General features: G+C 52.4%; 7 protein-coding genes across 7 annotated transcripts; 5 read left to right on the top strand and 2 right to left on the bottom strand.

The window, feature by feature from the left end:
• Positions 1-766: 766 nt before the first annotated feature.
• MRS44_014249 (uncharacterized protein) lies at positions 767-2,002 on the top strand (the record flags this gene model as incomplete). The annotated part of the gene is made up of 1 exon (XM_065618335.1): positions 767-2,002. The coding sequence occupies one exon, from the start codon at positions 767-769 to the stop codon at positions 2,000-2,002; it is 1,236 nt and encodes a 411-aa protein (XP_065474407.1).
• A 1,039-nt stretch (positions 2,003-3,041) lies between these two features.
• MRS44_014250 (uncharacterized protein) lies at positions 3,042-4,284 on the top strand (the record flags this gene model as incomplete). The annotated part of the gene is made up of 4 exons (XM_065618336.1): positions 3,042-3,058; positions 3,111-3,316; positions 3,390-3,940; positions 4,003-4,284. The coding sequence occupies 4 exons, from the start codon at positions 3,042-3,044 to the stop codon at positions 4,282-4,284; spliced, it is 1,056 nt and encodes a 351-aa protein (XP_065474408.1).
• A 419-nt stretch (positions 4,285-4,703) lies between these two features.
• MRS44_014251 (uncharacterized protein) lies at positions 4,704-5,942 on the bottom strand (the record flags this gene model as incomplete). Its single annotated transcript, XM_065618337.1, has 1 exon — positions 4,704-5,942. One exon carries the CDS (start codon positions 5,940-5,942, stop codon positions 4,704-4,706), a length of 1,239 nt encoding a protein of 412 aa, XP_065474409.1.
• Positions 5,943-6,888: 946 nt separating this feature from the next.
• On the top strand, positions 6,889-7,902 carry MRS44_014252 (uncharacterized protein; the record flags this gene model as incomplete). Its single annotated transcript, XM_065618338.1, has 1 exon — positions 6,889-7,902. The coding sequence occupies one exon, from the start codon at positions 6,889-6,891 to the stop codon at positions 7,900-7,902; it is 1,014 nt and encodes a 337-aa protein (XP_065474410.1).
• Positions 7,903-8,061: 159 nt separating this feature from the next.
• MRS44_014253 (uncharacterized protein) lies at positions 8,062-9,660 on the top strand (the record flags this gene model as incomplete). The annotated part of the gene is made up of 4 exons (XM_065618339.1): positions 8,062-8,274; positions 8,330-8,506; positions 8,557-8,944; positions 9,200-9,660. The coding sequence occupies 4 exons, from the start codon at positions 8,062-8,064 to the stop codon at positions 9,658-9,660; spliced, it is 1,239 nt and encodes a 412-aa protein (XP_065474411.1).
• A 1,111-nt stretch (positions 9,661-10,771) lies between these two features.
• Positions 10,772-11,541, top strand: MRS44_014254 (uncharacterized protein; the record flags this gene model as incomplete). Its single annotated transcript, XM_065618340.1, has 3 exons — positions 10,772-11,090; positions 11,157-11,373; positions 11,502-11,541. The coding sequence occupies 3 exons, from the start codon at positions 10,772-10,774 to the stop codon at positions 11,539-11,541; spliced, it is 576 nt and encodes a 191-aa protein (XP_065474412.1).
• A 437-nt stretch (positions 11,542-11,978) lies between these two features.
• Positions 11,979-12,716, bottom strand: MRS44_014255 (uncharacterized protein; the record flags this gene model as incomplete). The annotated part of the gene is made up of 1 exon (XM_046277965.2): positions 11,979-12,716. The coding sequence occupies one exon, from the start codon at positions 12,714-12,716 to the stop codon at positions 11,979-11,981; it is 738 nt and encodes a 245-aa protein (XP_046124210.1).
• Between the last annotated feature and the right edge of the window lie 217 nt (positions 12,717-12,933).

A 12,933-nucleotide genomic window follows, 5' to 3' on the forward strand; every position in this document is an offset into this window, starting at 1 on the left:
TAGCGTCGCCCGTGGAACTCCGTGGAACTCCGTGGGCGAACCTTCCATTCCCCTTTCGGCCGACGCCGATGAGCCGATGACAACAGTGGCGACTCATTCTCTACCAATCAATTAAGCCGATTACTGTCGTCAAAAAAGTGAGACACGGTTTTCAACACTCATGATTTGAGCGATTACTCAGCCCGAATGTACCCTTTTGCCATCATGGGTGCGGTAAAGGTTGGTCCCACTTTTGAACCCAGCATCAGCCACTGGCTGAGACAAACTTGCCCTTCCCTTGGAGATGATCGCCACAGATTGATGAGAACCGATCTATCCCTTGAGTTGTGTTGAACCTCCCGGCCGTACCAGACCCCACATGCTCACCATCTTCTAGGATGTACATGGGTGGAACCTCGTAATAGATTGGGAACGTGAGCAGTGTGATGTAGCGATTTGTAACTCGAGAGATTGCTGGCACTTCTATCACAGGCTGAAATAGGGGGGTAACAGGTATCTTTTGATTGACGCATTTTAATTGGCTACACCTCCTTGCCGCGACCTGGCGGGAGGTTCAACACAACTCAAGGGATAATAATCCATTATTAGATAGTGCTCGGATGCCGCATCTAACCGTTCAGGTTGAAGCATCCTTCAAAGAAACATCTCCGTCTGTGATAGCAAACCAAGAAGTATTAAAGTCGACGTTCTATCTCACACATGTAGACAACCCAGCGACATTACCTCTCCAATCCAGAGAACCGATTCGAGACGCCTTCTCTCAACCATGACTACCCCTGGTATCCCATCCTTTTCTCAGCACCCTAACTACCGTGCCTACGATGTCGCCATCGTGGGTGGTGCGACAAGCGGGTCAGCAATTGCTTGGTTCCTTGCCTCAAACCCCGACTTTAAGGGCAAAGTTCTTGTCGTGGAGCGAGATCCTTCGCTCTCGTACTCCGCAACCCAGGCAAGCAACAACTGCATGCGGCAGCAATTTGCAACCGAGATCAATATCAAGATAGCCCAGTATGCGGCCGATTTTGTCAAAGACTTTCGGAAGAATCTTGGTTGCGAAGACAGAGACGGCATTCCTGACATTCCGATTCGCAGCTTTGGCTACCTCTATCTTGCCGACAATGAAGAATTCGCTGGCACTTTGGAGGAGGACCAGAAACTTCAGGCCGCTTGTGGAGCTGGCACTAGGATGGTTTCTGCCAAAGAGATCGCTGCCAAGTATCCTTTCTTTGCTCTTGACGACATCAAAGCGGGTAGCTTGAACATGGTCGATGAGGGTGCCTTTGACGCCCTTGGTATGGTTCGAAGCCTCCGCAAGAAGGCGCAACAGCATAGTGTCGACTACATCCACAACGAGGTTACCGGGATAAACCTGAACGGCAACAAAATTGAGTCCATCACCTTGAAGACTGGCGAGGTTGTCAGTGTCGGTACAGTCGTCAACGCTGCAGGAACTCGTGCAGCCCAGGTGTCCCGACTAGCTGGTATCGACCTCCCCATCGAGGCCCGCCGCAGGTACACCTTTATCTTCTCAGTTGATGAACCGCTTCCCCAAGACCTGCCTCTCACTATCGATCCTACCGGAGTCCACATGCGCTCCTACCGTGAGAAGGACTACCTCGTCGGCTGCCCGCCTATCGGTCCTGATGTGGCTGTTGACCCCGATGACTTCAGCTACGCTGAGGATATTTGGAACAAGAAGATGCTTCCAGTTCTTCAGAAGCGCGTTCCTCAGTTTTCTACCGCCAAGGTCACTCACTCCTGGATGGGCCACTATGAGTTTAACACTTTTGACCACAACGCCATCATTGGTCCGCACACCGAGGTCGATAACCTGATGTTCTGTGTTGGATTCTCGGGCCATGGAAGCCAACAGGCGCCGGCATGTGGACGGGGAGTGGCAGAGCTCATCACTTATGGTCGTTTCCGCACGCTGGACTTATCGGCTTTGTCTTACGCTCGCATTGCTAAGAATGAGCCTCTGGTTGAACGCGCTGTAATCTAGTTTAGAAGCATAAGACACATCAAATTTTGGATACTGCTCATGATGTCACTCCTCAATCTGTTGAGAACTTCGCGGTGACGCATGAAAACCGTCGGGTTGTTGACGTAACACCACAAAGTGACTCTCTGAAGCACTAGAAGAGGCTTGGTGTGCGTCGTCTAGTGAGCATCCAGACCTAATGGCGTATTGCCATGGGCTCGATTAAATAACACAGATCTGAGGCTCACCGGTGGACTTGCTTGTCTCTGCCATCAGCCTCGGCGCATGACACTGACCACAGACTGTGAGGCTTCTCCATCAACGGCCAGTCGCATTCAGGATGGAGAAAGGCGAAAGTTGGCCAAACTAAGTAATCTAGGCCATTTCCACAGTCGATCTATTTGCCGATGCGATGAGACTACGAGACTACGCGTAGGTAGTCCGTGCCTCCGACATTACTGCCTTGCATTTCGAGGAAATCCTCGAATTGACGAATCGTCTTGTGTTTCCGGGCTCCTCTTTGGCGAGGTTGATCGCTTCCACAAGTCCCCTGCCCAACAAGTAGCGCCCATCAATGGCCTTAAGCGACTGCCTCCGGTTTTTTTTTTTTTTTCCTCCTTTTTTTTCCTTCTTTTTGGCTGGTTGGTTTAGGCTCTCTCTTCACAGCATCTTCCCGCGCTGGAAAAGGAGCCTGCATCGGGATAACCTTCCGGATGTTGATGGACCCACCTTCGCCGAACATTACAAATGAAGATCTGGGACGCTTAACGGATTTCGAACAGACGGAGATCCGCGGAGTTGCGCCCGTCCAATCTTTAGATAAGCTCCAATTTTGGCAAAATGCTCCCATATCAGCCTCTCTTTTCTAGACGGCTTATCCGAAATAGAAAAGCCGCTGCTTAGAAACCAACCTTGTGTGGAAGAGAACCGTGTGAATTTCTCAGCCGGCTACAATCGGTCACGAGTTACAGTCAGCAGAGCTTCTTTTTATAAGACGATCTTAGCTTCCACATTGAAAGAAACTAGATGCCAAACTCAATCAACAATTTTATAAGTACACATGACAAAGATTTTCCTGTCGGTGCATCCTCGCTTAGATTGACATCCTTTGCTAACACTCAGCTTGCAGTACCGGAGCCTCTGGCTACATCGGCGGTGATCTACTTCACTTGCTGGCGAAATCACATCCCCAATACCGAGTGAGAGCATTAATTCGAGATGCTGCCAAGTGTGAAGCCGTCAAAAAGTCCTTCAGCCAGGTGCAAGTCGTGAAGGGCGGTCTTGACGATATCGATCTCATTGCTCAAGAAGCAAGAGACGCCGACGTCATTCTTCGTGAGTTGGCGCGACGAGCCCGGAGCCTGTCCTATCAAATGTTCGTGACTGATTTTATTTCACCTTAATCTAGATCTGGCAGCGACTGGACATTTGAAGAGTGTACAGACTATCCATCAAGCTCTTTCTAGCAAGCCCAAGGGTGAGAAGCCGCCGTACTGGATTCAGATATCTGGAGGGAGCATGCTCGCAGCTCCTGAGCTGGCAAACAAATCCCGAGTATCCGGGACCGGTAGTGATGCCATCTACAACGATCTGTCGGGCATCGAAGCAATCCGATCTCTGATCAAACAACATCCAAGCCGCGCCGTCGACAATTATATGCTCTCAATTGCAACAAACTCCCCGCATGTCAAGACAGCTCTTGTTGCGCCTCCGATCATCTACGGTCAAGGACGCGGACCTGGGAACCGAAGAAGCATCCAGATCCCAGAACTCGCCAAAGTGACGCTGCAACGTCGGAAGGGCCTGCAGGTCGGCTCAGGCCTGAGTCGTTGGAGTAACATTCACATCCAGGACTTGAGCCAGTTGTTGCTTCGTTTGGTTGAAAAGGCGGTTGAAGATGTAGAGGACGACAGAATCTGGGGATCAAATGGGCTTTACCTCACTGGAGTTAGAGAACTGGTGAGTGTCCTTGCTTCTCGAGCGCCACAAATAGAACGCTGACTACAATACCCTTATCATAGTCTTTTGGAGAGATCTCTCGACGCATCACAGCTGCAGCTTACGATCTGAAATTACTACCCAACAAGGAAGTTGACCAAGTAAGTGGAGAAGAGGCGGATAAGCTGCTCCCTCATGGAAGTGTCTTATACGGAACCAACGCTCGTGGTCGGGCACTCAGGGCAGAGGCGGTCCTGGGCTGGGCGCCGCGGAAGGAGGATTTAGAGCACGAAATCCCCCGAGTGGTGACTCAAGAGGCCCACGCACTTGGTCTTCAAGGGAAAAATCCTGCTGCTCAGCTCTGAGGTTTAGGGACTTCGATGGCGGTGATTTTCCGAGAACTTCGAGCAAACGCCCCTGGCGAATTTTCGCTGGTATAGTCTGCTCTAGGTTTTCAGATAATCTAGTCTAGCAAATTATCACTAACTAGGTCTGCTCCGAGCTTTCAGATAGTCTTATCCGACGAATTATCGCTAATAGGGTTTTGTTGAATTGGCAGCATAGTAGGCAATAAGGGAAGCACTACTAACTAAAGTGGCGCGCCATGCTTTTTGGCCTAGTGGTTACTTTCCGATATAACTAACCAACTCAAAAGCGGTGGCCTTGGCGCCCCGAGTGCAACCTCGATCGGCAACAAATGCCGAATTGTAGAGCTTTAGCCCACTGAACGAAATGTCGTGGCTTGGGCGGGAGATGCTGACTTTATGCAGAAGCAACACCTCATCTAATCCGCGACACCATGGATAACTATGACCTCGAGCACAATGAAAGCAACATAGCCACCCAGCATGCCCACGCCAATCCAGCGGCAAAACTTGGCCCCAAACCAGACTGTCAGGGTCAAACCCAGCGTCGACCCCCACAGAGTCACCAGTTCGGGCATCGTCACGTTACCTCCATCCAGAGCACCCCTAGTGTCAACCATGACAATGCCAACACACAGCGCCAGGAGGAAGATGTTGCTGCCAACGCAATTCGCGACGAGAATCCCGGGGTGTCCGCGGTAGCCGCTTATGACAGCGACGAATTTCTCGGGCAGCGTGGTGGCGATGGCGAGGATGACGACACCGAAGAGGACGTCTGAGGTGCCAAACTGGTCTGTGATGTTTGTCGCTGCTTGGGAGAGGATGTAGCCGGCGAGACAAATGGCGAGGAATCCGAGGAGTAGGTAGAGGCCGTGGTACCTGAGCGTGTGGGGTCTGCGTCGCCACGACGGAACAGGATGAGGTGTGGTTTCTGGGTGGTTACCTGGGCTAGAGGCTCCCACCTTTGGCACGCAGGGGTTGATGATGAGTGGATCCGTCTCTGTAGCCTCGACTCGGCCCACGACGCTTGTTGCATCAGAACTGTCGCCGCGGTCGTTGTCAGTGTCCCTGTCCGCGTCGCCGTCGCCGTCGCTGTCGTTGTCCGAGTCGGAATCTTCTGGTGCCGTGAGGACCCCTCGCCCAATCGCCAGGCCCACGAGCAGGAGATAGATTCCAAACGTGCCGATGAGAACAGGACCGCACACCTCCCAGGTGACATGGGTCGGAAAACAGATAATTGGCGTGACCAAGGTCGTCAGAATGAGTAGCACGAGTGAGTATATCCGCGCGCTCCTATCAAATTGAACCGCCCTGCCCCCCTCAAAGGACAATAGGCCGAGCGAGAAGGCGCCCAGGATGTTCGAGATGGCGGCACCGATCACGTTGCCCATGGCCAGTGATGAGCGACCCCGCGCCAGGGACGCTACAACAACCGCCAGCTGCCATTCATCAGCGGCAGTCCATGATAAAGTGCGCTGAACGCTTACCTCTTCCCACTCCCCGCCGGCTGTGAGGAGCCCAACAACGGTCTCAGAAAGTCCCGTACGACGTGCAACTATGGCCGTATGGTCGATGAATTTATCGGCGCCGAACTCGAGGAGGAACAGGGCCGCCAGGAATGTGGCAATGTTGAAGGCAACCACGTCAGCTTGCGCCATGGTGGAGGATGGGGATGGTTATCAGGATGGGCATTAATGAGACGGTAGAGAAGCCGGCTTGAGGTTTGTTGAATGTCGAACTGTGAACCGCTTTTAAATGTTTCTTCAAGCAGCTCGTGCGGCTGAAGCGTCGTGGCTGACGTATTGGATGGGAGAGGACGGCGTGGGATGGCTAGTGGCGGTTGGGGTCGGGGAACTGGGGGCTGGTTTCGTTTGATAAAACGCCGGGCCGTTTCATTAGTCAAGTTGCTATCAATTATATATGTTGCGGACTATTTGCATGAAAACAGACCTGGTACGCTTTGGTGACGCCTTGTTTTGTGTATGTGCAACAAATTCAGGCTCAATACGTATAGCGCCTATTAATAGTTATCACTATGAACTTTCAACATCGGCCTTTTCACGGCAGAGAACGATGACTTGGAGCAATCTACTTGGATCGCCTCTGAGGTGCAATCCCCAGGTATATATTTTAGTTATGCGGCTGTTGAACCACTATCCGGACTCGCTGCAAGCAGTCATTCCATTGTCCTTTTCTTCTTCCATCTCTTCACTGCAGCGCTGGCGCTGTTTATGTTACAAGTTCCCCCCCCCCAAAACGCAGTCCAAGTCGAGTAGATGGCGTCTCTCCAGATGCCTTCAGCCAAACCCGGCATCTTTCGCACTACCTTGACTCGACTATGCATTTCGCACGATTCCGCTGAGAAAACCCTGGCTCCTCTCGAGGACGAAAGCCTCCCGGACGATGGGGCCAGGTGGTCCGCCAAGCCAGACGTGATCGAAAGCGAGAAAGACTTGGTGACAAAGGTGATCCATGCCGACGATGACCCTTTGCTCAATCCATGGACTTTCCGGATGTGGTTCATCGGCGAGTCCACTCTCAAATCCTCGACGGCGTCTCCTGATTTGTTTCGTAGGGACTGGCCTGGACATCTTCGGTGCCATCATGGAGACAATCTACTTCTTTCGACCCGTCACACTAGACGTATCCAACATCTTCCTCGCCCTCCTGAGCTACATTTTCGGCACCTTCCTGGAGTGGGCTCTTCCGAAAACATGTTTCGTCGGGCGGTGGTTCAACCCTCACCCGGTCAATATGAAGGAGCACGCAGCCATGGTCGTAATCGCATCGTCGGGGGCCCAGACCGCCCTTGCCGTCGAGGTCATTGCCGTCCAGAGGCTGTTCTACGACAGTGCTCCAAATTTTCTCGTCTCCATCCTCGTCGTCGTCTCCTCGCAGTGTGTGGGGTATGGTTTTGCCGGGCTGCTGCGCCGGGTCTTGTTGTATCCGACCAAGATGGTCTGGCCCAGCCTCCTGCCGATGAACACCTTGCTCGAGACACTCCATCGCGACCGCAGGGAGACGAGGCACCGCCTCCGCTTCTTTTTGTGGATCCTTATTGCTGCCTTCTTCTGGGAGGTCCTGCCCGAGTGCGTCATGCCAATCCTGACTAGCGTCAGCGTCTTTTGCTTAGCAAAGCAAGACAGTCTGATCTTCACCAACATCTTTGGCGGATCCAACGGTAACGAAGGCCTCGGCGTGCTATCGCTAGGGCTGGATTGGCAGTTCATCTCCAGTAAGCCGTGGTGGACGCCGCTCGCGACCCTGACAAACAGCCTGGTCGGGTATATCATCTGCATCTTCCTCTTCCTCGGCGTCTACTATGGGAATGTATGGCGAGCTCAAGACTTTCCATTCCTCTCCCAGCTGCTGTTCTCTCAAGATTCGACGAGTTCCAACTATGTCTTGTACAACCAGACGGAAATCCTCAACGATGAGAATGTTTTGCTGCCGTCCGCACTGGAAACTGAGGGGCTTCCTTTCTTCGCGGGGACTTATGCCATGTTCCTCTTTACGACCAACCTTGCCGTCACTGCAACCATCAGCCATCTCCTGCTCTGGAACTGGGATGATCTCAAGACTGGGTACTCCTTCCTCTCACCCAGCAGCGTTCGGTAGCTGCTCTCGCCGCGATCCTGGAACCTGAATTTCTGGCAATCTCGGGATAATAGCAGCCGAGACATCGACGGGGAAAAGGATCCCCATTACCAACTAATGCTGAGATATCCCGAGTGCCCCAGCTGGTGGTACACCTGCATTCTCATTCTGTCCGTCATCATGGGTCTCATCGCCGTATACACAGCGAAGTCGACTCTTCCCTGGTACGGGTTCTTCGCCAGCCTCGCCGTGGCGGGCACCTTTATCCTCTTCTTCGGCGCGCAGGTCGCACTCACGGGATACCAGGGGGAACGTGCAGCAGATCGTGCAGATGATTGGGGGCTACCTCCATCCCGGCCAGCCGCTGGCAAATATGCATTTTACGCTCTTTGGGTACAACTCGGTCATTCATGGCATCAGCATGGTGCAGGATTTAAAGTTTGGGCAGTATGCGAAGCTCCCGCCGAAAGCGACCTTTTGCGCGCAGGTCGTCGGGACCCTGGTTGGTGCTGTTGTTAATTACATCATGATGGTCGAAATTACCACCAACCAGAGGGACATTCTTTTGTCCATCCAGGGTACAAATATCTGGTCCGGCCAAAACATCCAGCAGTTCAACTCCCAAGTACGTCGCCCACTCACGCTGCTTATCCTCGACTGGAACTAACCACCTAGGCCATCGCATGGGGAGCTCTAGCCAAGGAAATGTTCTCCCCGGGCTCCCGCTACGGTCTCGTGCCCATCGGCCTGCTCCTCGGCTTCTTCCCGTCGCTCATCTTTCACACCCTTCATCGGGCATATCCCATCATCGGCTTCTCCAAGATCAACACGCCTATCATCCTCGCATACGCGGGGATTCTTAGCGTTGGGATCTCTTCCTCCATGATCTCATACTTTGCCATCGGCCTCGCGAGCCAATTTTGGCTCCGTCGATGGAAGCCAGACTGGTTCGTCAAGTACAACTACGTCCTGGCGGCCGCGCTCGATGGTGGCACGCAGATTCTCGTGTTTCTCTTCACGTACACGTTTTGGGCGGTGTTGGTCCGGAGATCAAGTTTCCCAAGTACTGGGGTAACAATGCGGATGGGAATTTCGACTATTGTATGAGAGATCCGGGGGCTGGCGCCGCGGCCGCGGGCCCGGTAGATCTGGACGGATAAGTGATCTTGCCGCAAGCCCAAGATGGCTGACTTAATGGGCGTGAGGGGCGCAGTGAAGTAGACAGCGCCCGAACCCGCTACCGCATAGTCAGAAGTCCATTATCTCCTAGAAGGTCCATATACGGAAGTCATTAGAGATGGCCTTGAAGTCTTCACAGATATGGAGGAGAAAGCTGTTTCCCACACGCAGATCGTCAGCGAGCGAAATCGGCAAAGGGCTCGAGCGCTGAAGAAGACGCTGGATACTGAGTGTCAGACTCGGCATTGCAACATAGCTAGAGCCTTAGAGCGGAGTGCCTGTGTTTTGTCGTCAGCACGTGTGCAAAACTCAAGAGTATCAGAGTCGCCTACCAAAGAACGCGATACCGTAGCAGATCCTCCAAATCCCTTCATACGTAGGATTCCGACTCGCCTTGACCAGCGCCATCTTGACCACGATGCCTCCCACGCTGTGCGCAACGAACAACACAGGCCGCTCCTGATCCTCCTGTCTTCTCAATGTGTCGAGGTCTTCCAAGAGTGCATCGGCCAGTTGGCCAAGAGTCGTCCCTTCGACCACGTTGGGGTGACCATATGCTCTATTGGCCTCCCGCCGGATGCCTTGCCTCACCAAGGATGATTCCGTCCGCTCTCCTTCATTCACTTCAGCATCACGCATCGAAGGTGCCCCAAACCATTTCTGCTCCAGCTGCGCAAGGGGTCACCGCCGGGCATGGTAAAGTGACAGCATCCACTGTCGTCTCAGTGTAGGTGAACCGCCTGGAGGGGTCCGGGATGACGCGGGTGCTTCTCATCTCCAGTTCTTTCTCATCAAGCTCGTCTTCCTCCTCGGGCTAAGGGTAATCCTATGCTGGTTGATCCCGTAATACCCTCATGCCGTAGCTGCCTGAGGGCTCTACCACGAACCTTTTTTTCTTCCTTTTTTTCTCTCCTGACCACTTCCGGGATTCAACACCTCTCTGATTGTTGCCTCATTTAGGAGTTCCAATATCTCCTGCGCGACGACTAAGTTGTAGGGTAGCTTATTGCGGGGATGGCCTGAGTGTTTGGCCATTCTGCTCTCTTGGCGATATTGCTGCCCTCGGCTAGGGCTAGTTGTTTGATACTCCGGATGTTTCGCGGGGTTAAACGACGGTGCGACGAGGACTGCCCTTTGTTACCCTACTAAGCCGTTGGGGAGTCTGAGCGCCATCGTCTTAGCACTTGGCTAGCTCAAGGGATACGTTTTAGAATTAATCAACGTAGCGAAGACTTGTGCTAGTGAGGCTTAAAATAAAATACAAAAAGCTCAGGCGCCCGGACTCTCAAACACTCGTTTCAACGAGGAGACTCATAATATATTATCTCAAACACCAGGGGACTACGGAACAGAATGGCGTGGCGGCTGTCTCACGTCTCGACGAAACTGGTAGCTCCTGGTATCTATTCTATATAGAGCTACAGATGGCTGTAGGTATTTTTAGACATTGGATCTGTTTCAAGCCCTGAAATAGCTCAAACATCACTGACAACGCTGGGGACGCCTATCAACCAGTCTGACTTAGGCCGGTTACTATTGGCTAACCGGGACTCCCGAACGGTGACATTCCTCAGGGCTGTTAACTTGTATATATGTTGTGTTGAGTATAAAAGGACGTAGCTTCTCTCGAGTTGATACCCCTAATATCAGATCCAACTCAGATCAATCAACTCTCCGGGTCTTACTACTACTTCAGCACATTCTTCTCCCAATGCATCCCACCATTTTTCTCGCTGGCCTGGCTGCAGTCATCCCTGCTACCCTGGCAGAAGAGCTCGGTGCAGGTGATGTACCATCAGCATGCAAGACGATCTGCCAGCCCATTGTCGATCTCACCAATACATGCGACGTCGACCCAAACGAAGCGGACAAAGATAACGACAAAAGAAGGAAATTGCGCCTCCGCGAAAGCGACGAGGCTGATGAGACTATCGAGGCGAACTGTATTTGCACGAATAAGAGCTTCGACGTTGCTGCCGTGATGGCGCTCTGCGCGAGCTGCATGGCTCAGAATAGCCAGAAGACGGAAGGTATAAACGCTTGAGATGGCACGTTTGAGGATGGCTAGATGTAGATTGCTGATAATCGAGTAATAGATGTCGATAAGATCATGTCGCAATGCTCCTTCACGTCCACTTCGTACGTGCCCTCAGCCACGGCCATGGTCTCAGCCATTCAGGTTCAGGCAACAAAGCCAGCCACGACTTGGACTTCTGGATCAACTTCCACGGCTGGTGCGTCGTCCTCCGCCGAATCGGCTGGCAGTGGCGCTGGGAAGATGGCTGTTTCCATCATGGCTGCTGCAGGGGCCGGGTTAGTGTTGATGTTGCAATTGTAAAGAAGCTCCAGTGGGGTGTTGGAAATGGTGTCTCGGTGATAAATAGAATCGAGACTGTTAGCTAGCCAAAGGTGCCTCACACCCAGCGGGAATAGTGTCATAGGAACGGCCTTGACAGTCTCAACTATACCACCCGCCACTGACTGGCTGAACAAATAGCGCTAGTCTACCTTGGCCTCTTGAGTCTTAGATATCGCAATGAATTAGATCCTTTACCTGCAGGCGAATGAGGGTCGGCGACCGTAGGTAAAAGTCGTGTTGCTGTCATGATTATTTGCTTGGTGGCCTACACTAGTAAGGTTCATAGTTTTGGAGTTGACGGTCATTCATAATGTGGCCGATTCGTCATAGCCATCTATATATGGTTAGAAAGAACGCCAGGTAAAGTAGGATCATCACAGATTGAGTCGACGAAGTTTAGTATGCCTCGGCTTTATCCAGTTTGCTCTGTTTTCACTTCAGTAGCTAATTTTTTTTTTCAAACTATGCCATTAACGTTACATAGGGTCCGTACTTCTCTAGTTGTTCGTTATCCTTCCTTAGGGGGTGGTGTATCTAGCGACGGGGAGAGCGAAGCCCTCTAGGCCTCCCTAGGGGGCATGCGGCGCGCTTTGTGGGTCTCTCTGTTTCTCTCGCCAGCCTCGGGATCCCGTAGCCGGCAAAGACGAGCAAGTCGTTTGATGGATTCAAAGGCCAGCGACTGATCCCTCGGGCCAAGCCAAGAGTAGACAGTCTCTACGGAACCGTAAATCTGACCCATCAGTTGCACCTGCTGGGTACGTTCCTTGATATCTTGTTGGTTGATGCATATCGCATCCGCCCAAAAGTAGCTGACTCCCACATCGAATTCCTCTACCTGGGGCTCAGAATGACTTTTTTGACGAAACAAGAAGCGAATGACGGCCACGACTAACCACTGGGCCAGCTGGTAGTCGAGACGCAGTCGATTGCGCAATGGGAGACCCAGGCGGTTTGTCCAAGCGCAGGTGCTATAGCGTTGGAGGACAATGGTGAGAATTAACGAATTGGCTAGCTGATGAAGGCGATGGAGCGAATTGCGCAAGCGGTGATCCTGGCCTGGCTGGCCACGCCGAATCCGGGCGAGGAATGAGGCAAGGTTCGCCCCAACCTGGACGTTGCGGCCTTGAAGGACGATCGTTTCTTGGTTATGAGGGTCACCCCAAACGTATGAGAGTGCTGCATATTTCGGTGCGCTGTGAAGAGGGATAGTAATCATGCTGAATCCTTCCGGAAGAATCCCAATGAGCCTGATCTCGGCGTTCGTAGTGTTGAGGGGTTGATAGAGAGGGGTCGACATGCTTGAACCAAACCACGCCAGTGCGAATGTCTTGAAGCCAAAGACAGTGCTCGAACGACACGAAAATAATGGAACAAGTTTAGTCTGATCGGCAAATAAATCCAAGATCCCGATAGTATCGTGCGCATGTGTGAGGCTGATTTAGTGACATTAGCTGTCAAAGCACAACACCGGAATGTGCCGGATTACGCCTCGACTTAGCCAGCTGCAGCCTAAC

This window comes from Fusarium solani (genome assembly GCF_023522795.1).
Source record: "Fusarium solani strain SB1 chromosome Unknown bctg00000010, whole genome shotgun sequence".
NCBI lineage: Eukaryota > Fungi > Ascomycota > Sordariomycetes > Hypocreales > Nectriaceae > Fusarium > Fusarium solani.